Consider the following 18,835-nt stretch of genomic DNA (forward strand, 5'->3'; position numbering starts at 1 on the left):
GCTGAGTACAAGCTGAACTGCTACTTTGCTTTGAGTTCATTTCAGACTTAATTCCCCTAAAATCAAAATGCCTTTTAGTAGTGCCACCATTAATAGAATAGACGTGAGCTTATATAAAGGCTACCCACTGTGGTTGTACCAGTCTGTCAAAGTGAGAACAGTTTGGGGTTTTTCCACATCAGATTTGTCTAGTTTGTGCCTTTTTTTGGTCACATTTCTCTGCACTCACTGATATTTGCTAATATTTAATCCAAATACGACGGTGCTGGAATGTTTGCTTATGTTATTGAGCCACTTTGAATTAAAACATTACACTTAATTATCTTACACACTTAAATATTAATTTAATCATTGGACTTTTAGTAAGAAATGCTTATTATAGAGAAATGCACATTTTGAAACTGTTTTCAGGGGCTTTAATGAGAAGAAAAAAGGAATTGGCAAAATGACTCTGCTGCCCTGCAGCTTCCTTCTATGCATTTTACTGGGCTGGATGGTTTCTTTTTCCCAACCTAGCTCATCCAGTTTTGTTATTTAGTAGTCAAAGATGGGAATATGTATTATGTAGCTTTTGTTTGCACTCATACAAGCTTTGTTATACATCAGAGAAAGCCTTTTTCCTAACAGAACCTTGACCAAGGCCTCTACACAGTTTTCAAATGCAAGTTAGTCACTCTGATCCAATCATCTTTTCTGTTTATATTAGAAGTTTTCAGAATGGTTGCTCAGCTGGTCTGACTCTACTGTTTAACTGGCAGTCTATTGTTGCATGTGTGTCTGTGTGCGACAGAGACTTACAGGAAAGAGGACTGCAGTCGACTGGTTGCAGTGCATGGAGATTGGGGCTGTGTTATAAAGGGAGTCCAGCACTTCTCCAGTGAATGTGTCCCACTGTAGCTGAGAAAACTGCTCAGTCACGCTCACCTCCCCACACACGCACTGGTCATTTCCATGAAACCTGGAGGGAGGAGGGACAGGCTGAAGGAAAGTCGATAAAAGAGGGAGGCAAAGTGAGATTGAAAAAGGAGCAGGACACTGAAACAAAAAGCAGTTAAAGCAAAGAACATGGTTTCACTTGAAAAGGACAAAGCATCTGGTTCTTGTGATTAAAAGTAGTAATCGCCACTCTGGTTCCCTGAAGTGAGGGGGTAGGGATGAGGTTTGAAACATGGGAGATGGAGAGGATGCTGCTAAATGAACAGAGGATGAGACGAGAGGGACAAGCAAATGGAAGAGAGAGAGAGTGAGTTTTTGTACATGTGCTACCTGTTAATGAGGACAAGCAAATGGAAGAGAGAGAGTGGGTTTTTGTACATGTGCTACCTGTTAATGAAGTTAAAGTATTTCTGCAGGTATCCTGGGTCCACGTGGCTTTTGCAAAGCTCCAGCTGAGTTCGAGGGTAGTAGTGCAGGTAGTTGACACACATTTCCTCCATGATGCCAAAACCTCCCTGAAGAGAGATTTGGATGGAGATGGGAAACCAGGCAAAGAGCAAATGTAGGTATTAGAAGGGACAGATTTAAGGAAAATATGGTGAGTATGAAGATGGAAGGAGGAGAGAGATAAAAGGAGAACACACTTCAATTCTTGCTGACAGTGTTCAAGGTGACATTTTTGCAGTATAAAAACTCTGCTGAATATTGATTGTGTGCTGCTCACCACTGTAGGCTTGCTCCTGTCTTCTGTGTTATAAGTACACTTTGTTATGAGGATGTCGCCCTGCAGGGTCAAGCACAAAACACACCAGTAATTACACTGCATTTCAACAAATGGAGCCAAAAATAAGGGTACTCATAGAAAATTAAACATCTTTTTTTCTCAAACACAATGCTACTCTGTGGAGCTCAGCTGCTCTGGTATTGTCTTGTCTGACTCCTGGGAAATTCCTGTCTCAGTGCTGATTTTACAGCCTGTCCCTATTTCCACTCCATTTAAGCTTTCTATAAAGCAGTGAGATATTCAAATTCAATACTTTAAATGCAAAGGGGGGTTGGGGAATACATCTGGGACATTACCATTCAGGAGTACTTGGCTGAACGTGCAGAGTAGGAAAATGCCCGCTGTCTGAATTTAAAATCTGCACAGTGGAAAACTGTCAGCTTTATACTTACAGGTAAAATGTTCACAATTTTCCTTAGAACTTGGATCGTCTATAAGAAAAAAGACAAACATACTGTATTAAGGGAAAATGCTCCTTTATTACACATTTATTTTTGGGATTCCTGTTCTACAATTTTGGACATAAACAACCTAGAAACGAGGCTGTAACATGATTAAAAATTACTAAAATTTGTGATTTACTGCCATTTTTCAAAAGTAAACTACTGCAGATGCATTACATTGTATTTCTCTCCCTAGCATCTTAACTGTGTGCATAACTGGACACTTTGTGCACAGTAGATCTGTTTCAAACACAGCAGATAAAATACTGGGTTGCTCTTAATGCTTTTCGTGGGGGTGGGGGGTGGGCAACTTTCATTATCTGTGCATCTAAAAGGCCCATTAGCTTTGCTGAGATTGGTCTGATAAAGTCTTCATATGCCCTAATGAGGCTGCAGGGTTGGAAACACCAGTGTCACAGAGGTACACTCAAATTGGTCTGACATCAGCAGCAACTGGAGATTTTATCTGTCAGTTGAGCATGTGTCCTTCACTGCTCGTGTGTGTGTGTACCTGCCTCAGGATATTGCCCATAAATAAAACAACAGGTGTCAGCTGCTGTCTCTCAACAATGGTAATATTGTTTGTAAGTTTTGATGTTGAGTTAATGGTTAGATGGCTTTTTTTTTTTTATTCATTACCTTATGGATGAAGATTATACTGTGCTGTACTTGGGTCCTAGATTTATGACTCCTATTTGTGACAGCTTCATCAGAAAAGAACTAGAATAAATTTTTTGAGCCACGAAGGTGTTCAATCAAAACTTCTGAAAGTAGAATATGGTGTGGGTTTTTATTGTCAACCCTTTTAATTTAACACAAGGTCATGCAAATGTTAAGGTGCTTGTTTTTTTTTTTTTTTAACCAGCCCCTGCTTTTGTAACCTGAGTTATATCGGCCATAGGACTAATAGAGTGATGTTATATATTTTTATCATCTCAAAACCCATGAAAAGACCTAAATCAACATGAATCGATTCAGTAAAACAAGACTTGTAGCCATAACATACTGGAGCTAATTCCTCTGTGCCATAGAGCACTGTTGTTTTCCAAAAACTCTTAAAAAAAATAAAAATAAAATAAAACTATAAACTCAAATGAGCTGTTGCATTGGGTGACATTTTTTCATTACAAAGTATAGATTCTGTAGTGTATTCTGAACCAATCCACCACTGAAAATAATCCTCACCGATACAGTTTACTTCTGTTGGATTACAGTTTGCTTTTTACTACAGTGCCCAGCTGTTTAGGGAATTGTTTAGCTTTTTAAAGATTGGTACACTGAATGGGTCACTCCCTGCAAAATTAAAAACAAACTAACAAGAGATTATTGTTTTTTGTTTTTTTATTTTAAAAGAGAGAGCATCAGTCTTAATTTTTTAGTTAAGTGAGAAGTGAAATAAAACAGCTTTATCCAATATAATACAATAAAATATACAGTGCACAAAGGTAGATCCCTGTATTGTATTCCTCTGGGGAAAACTGAGCCCTGTGTTGCTTACCTGGTAGTGTGTACTGAAGTGCTGGTCCTCCCGTACCACCTCCAGCTCTTTGCCTCCCCTTACCAGAACTGTCCTCACCCCACGCCCTGCCAAGTGGGTGTGCAGCTGGGATGCAAATACATAGATTCCTCCTGGAGGCAAGGCCTAAACACACAAACAGGCAGACAGAGAAACAAGCCTTTTAAGATCAAGCTTCAAAAAAAAAATGTTTTTGGTGCTCTATGAACAAAAAGCTAAACATGTGGCACTTGGGAATCAGACTGTGAATGGCACTGTATGTAAGATGGAACAAGCTATCACCAACTCTAAAATAGGGGGAATTGGGTTGGAAAAAAGAAATTCCTTTTTTTACTACACCCCACATAAAAAAGAAACTTTTTGGAACGCAGCAGCAAAGCCAGAGATTGAACTCTAAATTTTGTACTTGTGATTAATAAGTGATGATGCAATACACAAGATGGCGCACATCTCTTAAAAACCTTAATGCTAGCAGGTAAAAAGGAAATGGTTAAAATGTGACACCTCCCCTCCTTAAAACCCAGAACAGTGGCTGAACATTGTGGAGGAAATGTACTCCAAGACAAAACTGACCCACTATCTGTGGCTTACAGCAGGGTCCTTTGAACAACAGTGGGGAAAAAACAGAAATCATAGAGTACTGAGTCACATTCTCAGCTAGTTTGAGAAAAATGAGTCTTGGATTTTGTTTGGAAAATGTCTTTAAAAGTTTAACATATTTATATGTGGTACCTTGGCTGAAACATTTGCCTTACATTTGTAACATTTGAACCATAAAGACTGTAATAAATGCTTTTTTTTTTGTTCACCTACAGTCTGGGTACATTTGGAGGTGCAGTATCCACTGAGGTAGAAGGTGTGTTGTTTGGGTGGGATAGCCATGATGGGAGTATAAACGAGGCCCAGCTCCATGATCCCTGCATCATACCGCCTCAGGCTCGGGGTGAAATGCAGCCGTATCCCTGATGAGTCACGTCGACCTGCATGAAAAATATTAAAATATTGTATCAAAACACGTGATTGCCAGAGTTATTTTAAATCAGGCTATGAAAAAATGTTCCATGTGAATGAATAAAAAAAACCTTTTATTTAAAGGTGCTGTTTGTCTCCTATAGCAAACATTTTAATAACATTTGTGAGGGTAGAATTGCAAAGAGAGGAGCGAGATTTATAATGTTAAAATGTTCACAGGTACTGTCTACACTGTCTATCTGGTCCTGGTCAGCTCTCATGCTTCTGCATTTTGAATTATTTGGACCAGCAAAAATACGATTACAGCTGTTAAACCTACCAACGGTGGAATTAAAGAACAAAATGAGTGTCCTGGCAATATTCTTAATATGTTAGGAGGTAGTTTTGGTAATATTTCTGAGATTGGTATACATTTTAAGTCAAGGAGATGCCCTGACTGACTAGAGGTTTAATTTTTAACCCACATCTCTCATCTCATTTTTTGCCACTTAGCTTTTATTGATGCTACTGTAATAAAATGACTCAAAAATGCTTCAAAACAAATTCAAATCCATCTTGGAGCCCACAGTGACTTAATTGAATTTATTGCTTTTTTATGACACGGATTTTAAATTGATGTAAAATTTTTTGTTCAGCTGCAGAAAGGAAGAGGAGAAGATGAAATACACAGCTGCAATAAACTAACAAGAAAGATGTGTAAAGAATAGTTATGCACAGTAGTGTGTGCATTGTAAGGTCAGATCAGAGTAAGAAAAGCACAGATTACGGTGACCTATACAGTACTGGCAAGATCAAAAGGTTCATCTGGAAATTTTCTGAAGATAACTCCAGGGCTTCTTCTGTGAGATACAGAGAACCCTGCTGCTTGTGTGTGTCTACAGGAAAGAGTAAAAGATAGAGTGTATGTTTACATATATTACCAGATATAAGGAGAGGATTGTGGTAATGGACCTCCAGACGTAGGAACCTTGAGGATCCTGGTCCACCCATTGGCAGCCCTGCATCAGGAGGATAGTAAAGAGCCTCCAGGCAGGCAAGCAAGCAAGCAAGCAAGCACACACACACACACACACACACACACACACACACACACACACACACACACACATTCAGGAAAGCAGACTCATTATTCCTCTTATTTATGTAGAGCTACTATGAAGCTGCAGTAAAAAACTCTTATGCTAATGATTTTGGGCTGTGGAGTAAAACATTTAGGTTAATATGCTGAAGATGTGCACACGTCTCTATTCTTGAGGACGGTGCTGAACTATGGCTATTTTCAGTGTAATCTTTAGTTATTCAGGAGACCGTGATAGAGAGTTCAGCCAAATGTGTATTCCTGTGCAAGCATGGACAAGGTTTGAAAAGATATCTGGCCTCTCTGGATTTCTGACAGAAGTTTTTCAGACTTCCAGATGAGAGAAGTGCATCTACACACAGTAGCTGCAGGGTTCAACAATCCACTTCAAAACATCTCCTGTCAAAGTGGGATATCTATGGGATCACTATTAGTGTTATCCATCTGCTCTCCCTTACTGGAGAGATCATAGATAGCCTAGCTCTAAAAATAACCAGATGCCTACTCACACTGTCCAAACCACCCACAGAATCCAACTGCAACAGATTGTAAGACTGAAAAGAAATGTTTAAACAGATGACATGGAAAACGGAACATTTTGATATAGATTGAAATCACTTCAGTTTTTGCATTAACTACTTTCTTTGTGAACCTTTTCCAGGTCTTTTGAGGGCCTATGAGGTGGCTCAATATAAAGTTTAGTTCTACACATGTATTCTCAAATAGATGCACCATCTGAGATTTTAGTTGAACTTGTGAAGTACATTTCTCTGTTCTTTTTCTTTCACTACTTGGATTCTGAAGTGTTCTTGTCATAGCAAGAAAATCATTTTTTGAGCTCACTGCTGTCCCCATCGGTGTCAAACCTCCCGTTATTAAGGAATCCTGAATCATTATCTGCCTTCACCTATTTCAGATGGATGATCACCTTAGGCCACTTCTGATACTCTACACAATTTATCATAGAAGAAAGATTGTTTTATTTCATTTTGCTTTCATGTTGTAGCAGTAAAATCCTTAAAGGCTTGCTTTCTCCCCTAAATACACACACACACACACTTCTTTTTCTCTTGAGATGGCCTCTCTCTTTGCTTTCTGACAGCATTGTACATTACTGTTTCCCTTTTCTTTCAAACTTCCTCCGCTCTTCTTTGCTCCCTCTCTTGCTTTTGCACATTTCCCTTCTGAAACAACACTATTAGGAGGTGATAAAAGAGGTCTGAATATTTCCCACCTAATCTTGTCTTCACAGCTCACAGAAGGCATCCTGCTTGTTTTTGTTTGGCTGACAGATAATCCAGTCAGAGAGGGGCCAGGCTGGCTGTGATACAGCGAGGAGCAGCGTGTGGAAATATGGTGACAGCCTCACTGTTCCCTGTCCTCGTTGCTTTATGTGACTAGCAGGCTACTTGCTCGGTCTGCCGGCTGGTTGGTAGCCGAAGTATGTAAGCGGTGTGATTTAATGCCTAATAGACTGACTGACTGACTGACAAGTTGGCTGACTAGCTTTAAAAAGGAAAACACGTACACTTCTCCTGCACTGAATATTTCATTTGGATGCTGTACCTCAAAAAAAAAAGTTTCTTTCCACAAAACTGTGTGAAGAAAAGATGTATTCTAGACTTTGCCATGTTCAAGGTCTCAGTTCTGTGCATCCTTCAGCGGAATTGAATTTTCAGTTAATGGACTGACCTTTTTTAACCACTTGAGTGCCAGTTTTTAGTTTCTGAGTTGTTGTCTGTGTCAAAGATTTTAGAAACTAATGTTTCCAAGACTCCTAGAGAATATTGGGGAAAAAAGCAGCCTTGGAAATATTTTAATTTTTGTTAAAGTCCAAGTGTTAAATGCTTTGCTATATAGCAAACACATCCACATAACATTAAATAAGATTTTATTCTTTTTCAACAAATTGGGAATTGTATTTTCCACTAATTTTATTGCCACCATGAGAATTAAAAATGCATAATAAGATAGAAAATAATATGTTAAAGCTGCCTTTACATTGCCAAGCATAAAATTGTGACGAGGAAATGCTGATTCATTTTGGTTTTACTTACTGGCCTAAATGTAATCAAATGTAAATGTTTCAGGCCACCGGATGGCAACAGAACAAGCCATAACACAAAGCTGACCTGTCACCTGTAAGATGTTAGCAAACAGCTCCTAATGTGCACATTCAGCAGCTGTGAGGCAACATCAATGCTCATTTGAGTGGCGTTTCTGGCCATCTGATGAATTTAAGTTCACTTTACATTCTCCTTTGTCATTCTGGTTTGGACTTGACCAACTCCTGATGGAAAAATCTTTTTAAGCTACCAATAATACAGTACAGACATATGTGGGTTTCATTAGTGTGGGGGGTTTGGTGTGTCCATGTAAGCAAGTTTGGGAATAATTGCATGCGAGTGTGCTTCCCACATACAGATTGTTTTTAAGCTCTTAGTAGGCTTGAGCTGCATGAGGGATCATCTTTCCAAGGTTTTCTGTTCACAGTTCTAGGCTTGGACATTATTCGCGTGGGAGTTTTTGTTTATCTCTTATAATAGATACAAGGACAGGAACAGACTAGACTGGTCTCTCTTTCAGTCGGAGACCTGTTACTGTATGTATATTTAAAAAAAACCTGACTTATTTGTGTTCAGTAGGTGGTCCTCTATTTTCATGATTTACCTAGTAAGCAAGTCTTAAATCTTCAACAAGGACATGGGAAACAGTGAATATAGTCACAGGAGGGTTCTAATAAAGTCTGAAGTCAGAGGATTTGTGTCGGGGTGTGTTTTCAGTCATACCTCTGCACCCATAGCCCATGCAGCCAGCACATGGCGGCAGCGGTTGAGTTTGCCTGGTTTCATCTTGTCATCACAGGAGCCGCTGTAATCTGGAACATCATGGATATCCGGAGAACATTCAAACACCTCCATGTGATGCACGATGGCCTCGTTACCTGACGTTATCACAGCCTCATACTGACAGGAACAGAGAGAAAGAGAAGGACAAGTGATGAATAGAAAGTTTTGTTTTTATGAGTTTCCACTATTAAAGGTTTTGACAATTTTGCTACCTTAGAAAGGCATGTCAGCAGAACAAAGAGAAAATTGAATTAAGACAACATACTGTCCAGTACCATTCTACATCTTACTCTACTATATGTTTTTGTACCATAGCTGATCATAATTCAGCACAAGAAATATATGCACCAGAAGTGTTTTTCAGTGAAACATGGGGATGTGCGTTGATGTATGTGTAGATACATCATCTTTGATTTGTGTCTCTTCTTTATAAACATGACAATGCAGCTCATGTCTTTTCATTTTAGAGGCAGTTATACCATGACAATGTGGTTCTTCTGCATGTTTTCAGGCAGCTTCTGGATGAAGCACCAGTAGGTGGTCTCCTGATTTGGTATGATGACATTTGGCGCTATGACATCCAGTGTCTGCACATCTGGAGGCAGGGTGGGCGGCGGCGTGTCGGAGCGCAGCATCAGCACTCTCTGTACTCCTGTGTGGATCCGGGACAGGTTCAGTTGCTCCAGTGAGGAAAGTGGTTGATCTAAGAATCCATAGATGATGTGCACAGTTCCCTCCTGACCAAAACATTCAGAAAAGAAAGAGCGTGAGAGTAGAAGGCAGAACAGGAATAGGAGGGGGTTGGATTTCCAGTTAATAGTCTCATGATTATTTAACTGAAATGTCTAAGACAAACATGGAGAGCTTTTCATTATGTTGTCATAGTGATGTGCATTGGGTTTGTGGCACCATGGAGACTATAATCACTAAAATGAATGCTTCAGTTGTCACCGAGCTGATCAAACTTTGTGCATTTTATTGTGTTCACACCTGAAACCGTGAGCTCTCCACAATAATCACTCTTGCTTTTAGGCACGTTAAAAAAATTTCAAGAGCTAAGTCCTTAATATATAGAGAGTTTGGTCAACAGGTGTATTGCTCTGCTTGCTCTGGCAGTTTACACAGCTCAAGATGGAAACATTTGACATGAAGATTCCAGAGCAGGATTCCAGCAATATCAAACTGTGGGGAAACCAAGTGATTAGAATCCTATATTATTTGTCAGATCTTTGCCAACTGAATATTCAACAAAAGTGTGATTTTATTTTACTTTTTAAGATAAGAGACAGACTGAGCAGTACATGCAAAACGTAAATGATATCTACGCCAACTAATCCTCTCACTGAGGTTCTCATGAGTATGTCAACGTAGCGAGAAACATTGTTGCTGTTAACAAGTCCAAAGACTAAATTCATATTCATGCTCACACATTGAAACTAATAGAGCCACAGTCACCTCCACTAATATGTACACACACACTGTAAGAAAAAAAAAAGTCCTCCACTCATATGTACACACACACTAAAAAAAAATAAAAAGACTAAACACACCTCGATGACGTAATCTCTTGGATCACAGGTACTGAATGGTCTTTTGAAGAGCAGGTAGAATCCATCAGTTTTCTGTTTAGCTTCGATCAACTTGTAATCTTGCTGGCTGTCCAGTGAAACATGACCCGTGCTGTCGCTCCATGCATCCTGATGAAGGAAACAAAGAACCCCACGCAATATTAAAAATATAAAAACATAATGTTAAAAAAACAATTAAAAAGGCACAACAAAATATTTAAGAACATCTTTAATTCAAAACTTGCAGTATAGTCATGATTTTCAAGTGACACTATTGGACTGTGGACAGCCTTTACTTGCATTTTTAAGAAAAAGGTACAGAAAGTGCAGCTGGGCATAGCAGACATGGTTTTGCCAAGTGATTATGATACAATTAATGAAAAGAATTTACTGTGGTTTGTGTTTTGAAACCCTTACAAATCCAGTGTGCCAGATTTTTCTACTCTTCCCGGAGGTTTTGCTCAGTCTATCCACTTCTGTTATGTTTCTCACATATCTGTCCAGAATAGCACCTAAGATCACTCTTTATTTCCGTCTCCCTCTTATGTAACTGTTCTTCACAGTCGGCAAAGATTCTGAAGCCAACAATTTTGAAAATATATTCCCTGTACAGTAAATCTAAAAACTGTGGGCACTATACACAGAACGTGTTAGGCAATATGTCATGTGCAGAATCCACTTGCCATAATCTCTATACAGTCATATTGATTTTTTTTAAATTAAGTTCTAACAAGTACTTGCTAAATTTTAAGGGACTAAAAAGCAAAAAAACATTAAACCGACACCTGGAGAAGAAAGCCACCTGAATTTCCGTATCCAAAATGCTGAAGCCTCATCCGTGGATATATCAGTGAATGAGGACCCAAATGCAGACAAAACAAAAGTCTAGGTGAAGACACTAGGACTTTAATAAACAGACTATGAAAAACAAGCAACTAAGAAAATTAAGCCCTAAAGGGCTAAACATAGGAACATACAGAAACTTCAGAAGCTAAAAGAACAAAAACACAACTGACTACAAGTCCCTGTACACAGAAACACAAAATGCTCAAACCTGACTAAACATAACACAAAGGCAGCTAAAGAAGTGTTAACAAAAGGGCACCACCAGGGTGCAACCCACAAGAAACAGAAATAGCAAAGAGAAAAGAGATCATGTCAAATCAAATGCAGGAGGAAATAAAAACTGGAGTCTATAAAAAGTAAATAAGGCACAAGGAGCAGAAACACAGGTGAGACAGAACAGGAGTCACAAAACAGAGAAGCTTAGACACACCTGAGACCTATCTGAGAGAGGTGAGGTGACTGACAGGGCAACAGGTGTAAGCAATACAGGTCAATCAGAAGCAAAGTAAAGCTGAGGCAGGTTAGCATGACAAAACACTGGAAATAATGTCAAAATAAAAGCTCAAAACCGGAAGTCACTAAGGATCATGACACAGCCTTTTAGCTTCTGTCCCCATCACTTAAATTAGAATTGCTTTAGGGAGAGAGGAACAGTTTTAGTGTACAGATAGGCATGTGGCTATTGCTTTGAGACAGACTTGGGGGAAAAAAAAGTGAACCTATGAAACCTGCGCCAGGTTTTTTTTATTTTAATTTTAATTTGGGTTCTGAGCTGGAGCTGCAGTTTTAAGGGAGTGCCATTGTTTTATCCATTTAGAAGTTCTTGAAGGTGTCCTAAAAATCAGCTATGCTATATAAATCCCTTATGTCTTCCACCAATAATGTATTCAGTACATCTTTTACTGTCCAGCTCATTGGTTTACCTAGAAATAATGTGCCATACACTTGCAAATGTGCTTCAAAATGCACCAGAATGAAGACTTTTCATGACCTGATTTGAATACACTGATTTACAAAAGGATTTTAGAAATCCCTCAACTATAGAGCACATCTGCCTGGCTTTTTAAAAAGCAGTGTGCATGCATGAGAGAAAAATGAGTGAAAGTAAGGACTGTAGCGCAGCAGTGACCTTTTTATGGTGGTCATTTTATTCCCTCCTTTAAAGTTAAGGATTGTGTAGACTGGGATTTGAGTAACCAAAGGGAAATAAGGCAGAGTTTATAATGTAGAAAGGCTAATGTCCATATAAATATCTCCCATCATGCACCTACTACAGAAATTTTGCTCAGAAATATTTGAATCTAGTTTATTCTGAAACAATTGTACAAAACCAACCAAATATAAAAGTGTGTGAATATATAGAAAAGTCCTCAATATTGCCAGCACATAAATACACAAGGGCTTTATTTTCCTGCCAGTGTGGCTTCAAATGCAGTCTTTTGCAATTCAAGTCTATTTTTTACACATTTTCTGCCATGAATGAATGTGCTTACATTGAGGTGGGAGCACAGATGCAGCTGATTAGGCAGCACCACGCAATTTAGGTGTTCATTTTCACTCAAAAGTGCGTTTGTGATAAAACCTGCTCAAATCACTTTTTTTGGAAAACCGTATATATGAATATGCTTGAACGGGACTGGCACACTTTGTAGGGGATGCAGCTTTGAGTAGGTCATGATATATATATAAAATTGCTGCTGGTTACTTCTAAGGTTAAACTTAAGGGGACCCAAATCCTGACAGAACACAAGGCCTGAGAAGAAGAAAAAAAAAGTATTTAATAAGGAAACCGAGTAACAAAACAAGTAACAGAGCTACAAGCCACCAACAAGTAGAGCAGCAAAAGAACTAAACCTTTGGCAGCAGCATAAAACCCAAAAATAAACTCAGACCTGAGTGAACAAAACTAGAGAAAACAAAATAACAGCAAAGCTAAGGAGCTAAGTATAGAAACTAAGAACCAAGAACTAATAAACTAAGAATGAAACAAACCAGGTGCAAGAGCAAAACATCAGAGTCCACAAAACAAAGAATGACTCACAAGGCAAATAATAGCTGTCCAATGATGCAAGTGAAAATATTAAAAAATTAACCAGCAATGAACTGATCATGGTGAGGTGAATATAAAGGAAAACCAGGCAGAGATAATGAACAACAGGTGAAAGTTATCAGTTAATCGCTGGACAAGATAAAGGCGGGGCAGCTGAGGGTACAAGTAGCAGGAAGTATCTTCAATAAAAGAGCTAAACAGGAAGTCTTTGGGGGATCATGATAGTTACAGTACCAAAGTTTTTCTTTCTTCCATGCACAAAATCTGGTCAGTCAAGTTAGCAGAATAGTGAGTGAATATTTATGTGCAATACTTCTACAATAAATTCTTTTCTCATGACAACTGAGGAATGACAAAATTAGTTGGAGGTCATTGTGACTCACCTCATGGAAAATCAATCAAAATCAGGTTCCCTGTGGTGCTTTTAAAGGGGATGAGAGGAGCTGGTTTGATTGGCTATTACTAAAAATGCATTCCTTCCACTAACAATGTATTCAGCTTCCCTTCCACGCTGCTCCTGGTTGTGCCTGGTTGCACCCAATATGCGGCAGCATTGGTGGTCTCCAAAACTGCAATACATTGCTGACACGTCAATATACACCTTGGCCTGGAGTTTAGGCTTGCGTTTGCCTCTTTGCCCTATTTCAGGAAAGTAGATCCCTACAGTAAGTGTCTTGTCTGAACATGAACTTATGAGACATGTCATGCTCATATGTCATATATGTGTATCCTTAGAGTGGCATCTGGATTCCTGTGTGCTCCCTCTGGTCCCGCATTAAATCACAGTAGAGACCCACAGCAAAGGTTCTTTTCTGTGATTTATCTCTGCTGAACAAAATAAAACTTTATATGTGCAGTTGACTGCACATTCTCTGTTTTAAAAAATGCCTGGTTTTATCCCAAGTCTATCAGTCAGCACTAAACAAAAGGGTATCTAATACAGTTTACACTGTGTCAACTCCATTACCCATTACCATGGTGACAGAGCTGCTAATGAATGCTACAAGGCATGATGTCTTTCTCAGTCACAAGCAAAAACATATTTTAGCTTCAGATGTTTTATTATTAATAATAAAATTGGTAATAGTTGGCAAAAATAAAGTTGAGACTTTATATGATATCTGCAATGGCAGATCCTGACACCCAGTCTGTCTCTTTCTCATATTCCAGTGCATGAATTTGCATATGGCGCCTGCCAGCAGAAAATAAAATGATTTTAAGGTTAGTTTTTAAGTTTTATTTACTGTACTAAAGTGGACCCATAAGGTGAACAAGATTGAAAGAGCCACTGAAGGAACAGTTACATAGTCCCTAATGCAACCAGTATATAACTTTTTCACTCCATTTTTTGTCTTCATACACACACAGGTCTTGCAGCACAGTATAAAACTGAATTTATTATTGTTCTTTACTGATTATTCTGCATGGTGGAGTAATAGAGTAATGTGCCTTTGGGAACAAAGAGGGTAAAGTGATACTGTACTTAACTTAACTTAGAATCTGAAATCAACCCTTACATTCTCTCTGAATTGAAACAGGCAGGCCACTGTCATGAAACCACACAGGTTCATTAATAACTGGCTTTTGACACATTTATATACAGTAAATTTTGCATACTAGACTTTGACAAACCAAAAGTGAATCTTATAAAAACAGGCCCCTCAAGGTCCCAGTGTTTTTCAGCTCATTAATGTACCAACATTTACAACCAGTCAGATGGATAGACACAGTCTCAGGTCTTATGTGAAAACATAACACAAAGTAGAGAGAGAATGTTTGCCCAGGAAAGAAGAATCTTAGATCATTTTATTAAATTGCAGTGAATTAGGATTCACTTTGCTTACAGTTTCTGTATTTTTTCACATAAACATTATAATTGCAATATGGAAACAATGGACTGGAAAGGAATGTAAATGTGATTTTTGTAGTTTCTCTTTTTTTTCAGAAAAATGTATCAGTAAATTACAGAAAACAATCTCAGTTGGATTTTTTAAAAAGGCTTGTGTGTTGCAAAATGAAAACGGGGCATTTCACACATCTTAATCGGCACGTGATTCAATTTTGATATGCTAATATCTGCTAATGATTCCCCAGTGAACTTCAGCTATTAGTGCAGTTTGAGTGATTTCCAATTAGCAGGGTCTGATAACATCCTTTGTGGCTATGTGCTCATGAAGCACGCTGTCTGCTGACTCCTCGTGCAAAAACATCAATCTCAAGCCCCAGGGAGCTCAGACAGATGTGTAACACTAAAAGGGGGAAATCGCCACTTCTTAAGGACTTTCATGCAATCCCCATGTATTTATGAATTTGACAAGTGAACATAGAGAAAGATTTTGGGAGATAGTGAGAATGACTTTTTTGCACTTTCTGTTTAGAACTTAACTTTTTAGAGGAAAGTCTTGCTGTATGTCAGCCTGACATTTATAAAGTTAACATAGAGTCTTTTGCATTCGCCATTTGAAAGACATTATACAAAGAACACACACATTCAGGCTTGCTTACCCCAAAGTAGCTCTTTGTTCCAGAGTCCCACAGCACCACCAGGTCAGCATTGTTCAGCTCACCGCGGTCGGACATCCCCAGGACCACGCCGTGTCTGAGCTCTGTGACCCTCAGCTGCATGTAAACCTCCTGGTCAGCATAACTGATGTTCCAAGCCAGCTGAAGCTCCCCCCGTGGGTCAAGTGGTACACGGAAGGGCATAGGGAGATGCGGGACAGGGGTTGAGGGGTTTGATTTAGACCTGGATACTTCAACAGTGTTGGTGGGTGCCTGATAGGAAGCCACCAAGATGACCATTAGAGCAGCCAGGGCAGTGAAGTAGACGATGGTGACATCTTGAAGGCGAAGGTGTTTATTGAAGATCCGCATAGCCCCAGTGATGGATCTCAAGCTTCAGTGCAGACAAATTCTCGTTTTCTCTTCACCTGTCTATTCTGAAGAGTTACAAGTAAAGTTTTTCTCCCATGCTCATCTAACAATACTGTACTTCCGTATAAGCTGTAACCCTCCAAACTCAAAACACTCGCTGGCTTTGTTTGTCTTGTCAGCTCTGCTCTGCTTTCCCTTGCAGTGAGGAGAGAGGTTGTTGCTTTCTATCCTCTCAGGCCCTCATTTTCTGAAAAGTTTGACTTTCCTGACTAACTTCCAAGTCTTTAGATTTTTCTGTTTCCAAGTCCTTGTGGGTATTGTCTTTTTCCTCTGAGCAACAGTTCTGCCTCTCCCTCTGTCTCATCCCCCTCATTGGTTTTTAAGAGACTCCTCCCTTTGTAGTTGTCTGTTTTTACCCAGCCTAATGGCATTACCTTTGTTGAGGAAAATTTGATTGTATTCTTTAAGCCCTGGGGTCATCAGTGATCCTGCACATCTGCCAGCCCCTAATTGATCCAAATTCAACCATGGACATGATCAACAACGATCGGCTTTGACTAACAAAACTTTATTGCTCGCTCCATCTCCGTCTTGTTTTTTTTTTGCTTTGGAGAGCACGCATCATATATTTCCTTGTACATTTCCTGACAAAAGATATTCCAAGCACTCTACTTCTCACTTTCGAGTATTTGATTAAAAGTGGATTTAGGGGACAGCAAGAACTCGTGGATGAGTAAACAAGACATTAATGCATTAGGCCCGATACTTAAGCCACCGCCTAAGGCTGCAGAAGACCTAATCTAACTGTCAGTTATGGGTTTCAAAAGTAAGTGGGACACATTTGGTTGGTTTAAAAGGTTAGTGTGAAGCCCCTGTAGAAAAGTGTGTGTGCTTATGTTTGTCAGTGTGTGTTGGTTAAAAACAAACAGGCAAGTTACAGTAGACTGAACAAATATGGGACAAATATTTCAAGAGAAATTAAGTACTGCTCTTGGTCTTTGGCTAAGCTAATCTTAGCATAACGTTTTATGTTGGATTCCATGAGTTGTAAGAAGTAATGTAACACATATTTACCCAGAAAACCACAACTTATTGTTTTACACTTTGGTTTTGCAACAGATTAAACAAATGTGATGCAGTATGATGAGTTAATTAGTGAGCTTTGAGGTGTTGGTTGTTGGACCATTGTACAATGCCAGGACAGTGCTATAGCCAAAACTGAAGTACAGAGGTAAAGTCAACAAAGCAGAATAAAGATGTAAAGAGCCAACGGCCTGCAGATTTAATTCCAGATGACCACCTGTTCAGGTGACTGCCCTGATAAGTTCTTTGGCTCTACATGAATGGAGTGTTAATTAGCTGTTGACTATTTGGTTGGGAGGAAAACCTGCAGACTGTAGGCCTGCCATAGTACCCAGCTGCCAACCCACCCAATTAAGCTTTAATTAGGTTACTCAGACAGTGACAAACATAGGATGGATGTTGGATGAACACTTTACAGAAAATGCAAAGATCATTTATTTTTATCATTCTAAGGGGATGAGTCAATAAATTCCACATGTTCCTGTGAATTCTGGATGAAACTAAACTCTAATCAAATGTGCTGTAGGGTGAAATATTCTACATGTGTGGGATTCAATTTTGTACATGATGTAAAACCACTGTGCCCTTTTTCTGGAACAGGCTTATAAGGGGAAAGGTTTGAATCTGAACAGAAAAGAGAGAACAGAACAGAAAGGCCTAGACTGGTGTCGAGTTGGTTAATGTAATAAAGAGAGAGAGTCCCTGAGGCAATATCTGTGATTTGTGTGTTCTTCAAATGTCTCTGGTCCACACAAGGCTCAATAATTTTCTCTCAGACTCTGTATGTCTTTGTATATGGCCAACAATTGTTCCTTTTTTATCTTTTACACCATCACATTTCTACATCTTTTCCAGCCTACCTCTATTCTATTGCACTGCAGGAGGTATACTGTATATCTGTGAGCACTGCAACATTTTATACAGACACTACATCACAGATACATAAATGTTGGTTTTAGCTATTCACAGAATTGCAATTGTTCATAGATTTGCCAGTAGTAGGACAAAATAACATTATAGTAACATCTTTCAATGCAATTAATCATAAAACAAAAACACCAGAATGTACAACATTAATTGTTAGGAGAGGTGTGACTCAACAAACATGCTTCACAAAAAGCATGGCTGGATAAACCTGATGGGAAGCCCAAGGTCACAGTTTTCTGTATGGCCCCCATTGAACCCCTCCCCACCTTTGCCATCTTTAAGTTCCAATTAACTAAGCACACTATATATGACAGCTTCATGGTATGACCAGAGATGCAGAGACCAAACAGTATTCCAGTTATTTGATTAAACACAGTTTAATTTAGAAATATGCATCATGTGACTTGTATTCTTCTAGTGTTAAAACTAAATTGTTACACAGGATCCCCCTCTATAAGTCACGTTGTGTTTTCCTCCACCAGTTTTTATGAGAATTTTCTGTACATAAAAAAACGGAAGGTTAAAAGGGCTAAAAAGAAAGAAAACAAAGCAAAATGGAACTGTTTCACTCACATCATCTCTCCTTCTGCAGTGGCTCCATGACACCAGACTGGGGAATTAGCGCCACCAGCTGTTTTTCCTCAATGAGCAAACTCTTAATATTTGTATAACAGTAAATGACAGAAATCTGTGTTCATTCATGTTTTTCTTTGCTAGGTTTGTGCAAAATTGATTACATTTGAAACATGCAGTTTTGGTTGCAGTTGGTAACACTAATCATCATGGGATGCTAAAGCTATAACAGCAAAACAAGGGGTGTTTTACTGCTTATATAAATTAAATAAAAAGTTGAAACTAGAATTTATATTTTTTAAGTGATTTTTTATTTATATAAAAAAAACAAAAGCT

General features: G+C 38.9%; 1 protein-coding gene across 3 annotated transcripts in view; it reads right to left on the reverse strand.

Moving 5' to 3' along the window:
• The window catches only part of dbh (dopamine beta-hydroxylase (dopamine beta-monooxygenase)), a 21,069-nt gene extending 4,794 nt beyond the window's left edge, over positions 1-16,275 (reverse strand). For 2 of the 3 annotated variants that reach the window (XM_020605989.1, XM_020605988.1), the window contains exons 1-11: positions 15,548-16,275; positions 10,129-10,275; positions 9,058-9,315; positions 8,519-8,695; positions 5,572-5,674; positions 4,493-4,659; positions 3,662-3,805; positions 2,113-2,151; positions 1,661-1,720; positions 1,324-1,451; positions 799-958 (exon numbers count right to left, since the gene is read on the reverse strand). In XM_020605989.1, coding sequence (XP_020461645.1) covers positions 799-958; positions 1,324-1,451; positions 1,661-1,720; positions 2,113-2,151; positions 3,662-3,805; positions 4,493-4,659; positions 5,572-5,674; positions 8,519-8,695; positions 9,058-9,315; positions 10,129-10,275; positions 15,548-15,916 — 1,752 coding nt within the window. In that variant the 5' untranslated portion in view covers positions 15,917-16,275. Of the gene's footprint in view, positions 1-798; positions 959-1,323; positions 1,452-1,660; positions 1,721-2,112; positions 2,152-3,661; positions 3,806-4,492; positions 4,660-5,571; positions 5,675-8,518; positions 8,696-9,057; positions 9,316-10,128; positions 10,276-10,931; positions 11,411-15,547 lie in introns of those variants that run through there. The other variant, XM_020605990.1, reaches the window with a different exon arrangement.
• Positions 16,276-18,835: the final 2,560 nt, after the last annotated feature.

The sequence above is a fragment of the Monopterus albus genome, unplaced genomic scaffold (genome assembly GCF_001952655.1).
Source record: "Monopterus albus unplaced genomic scaffold, M_albus_1.0 scaffold75.1, whole genome shotgun sequence".
Lineage (NCBI taxonomy): Eukaryota > Metazoa > Chordata > Actinopteri > Synbranchiformes > Synbranchidae > Monopterus > Monopterus albus.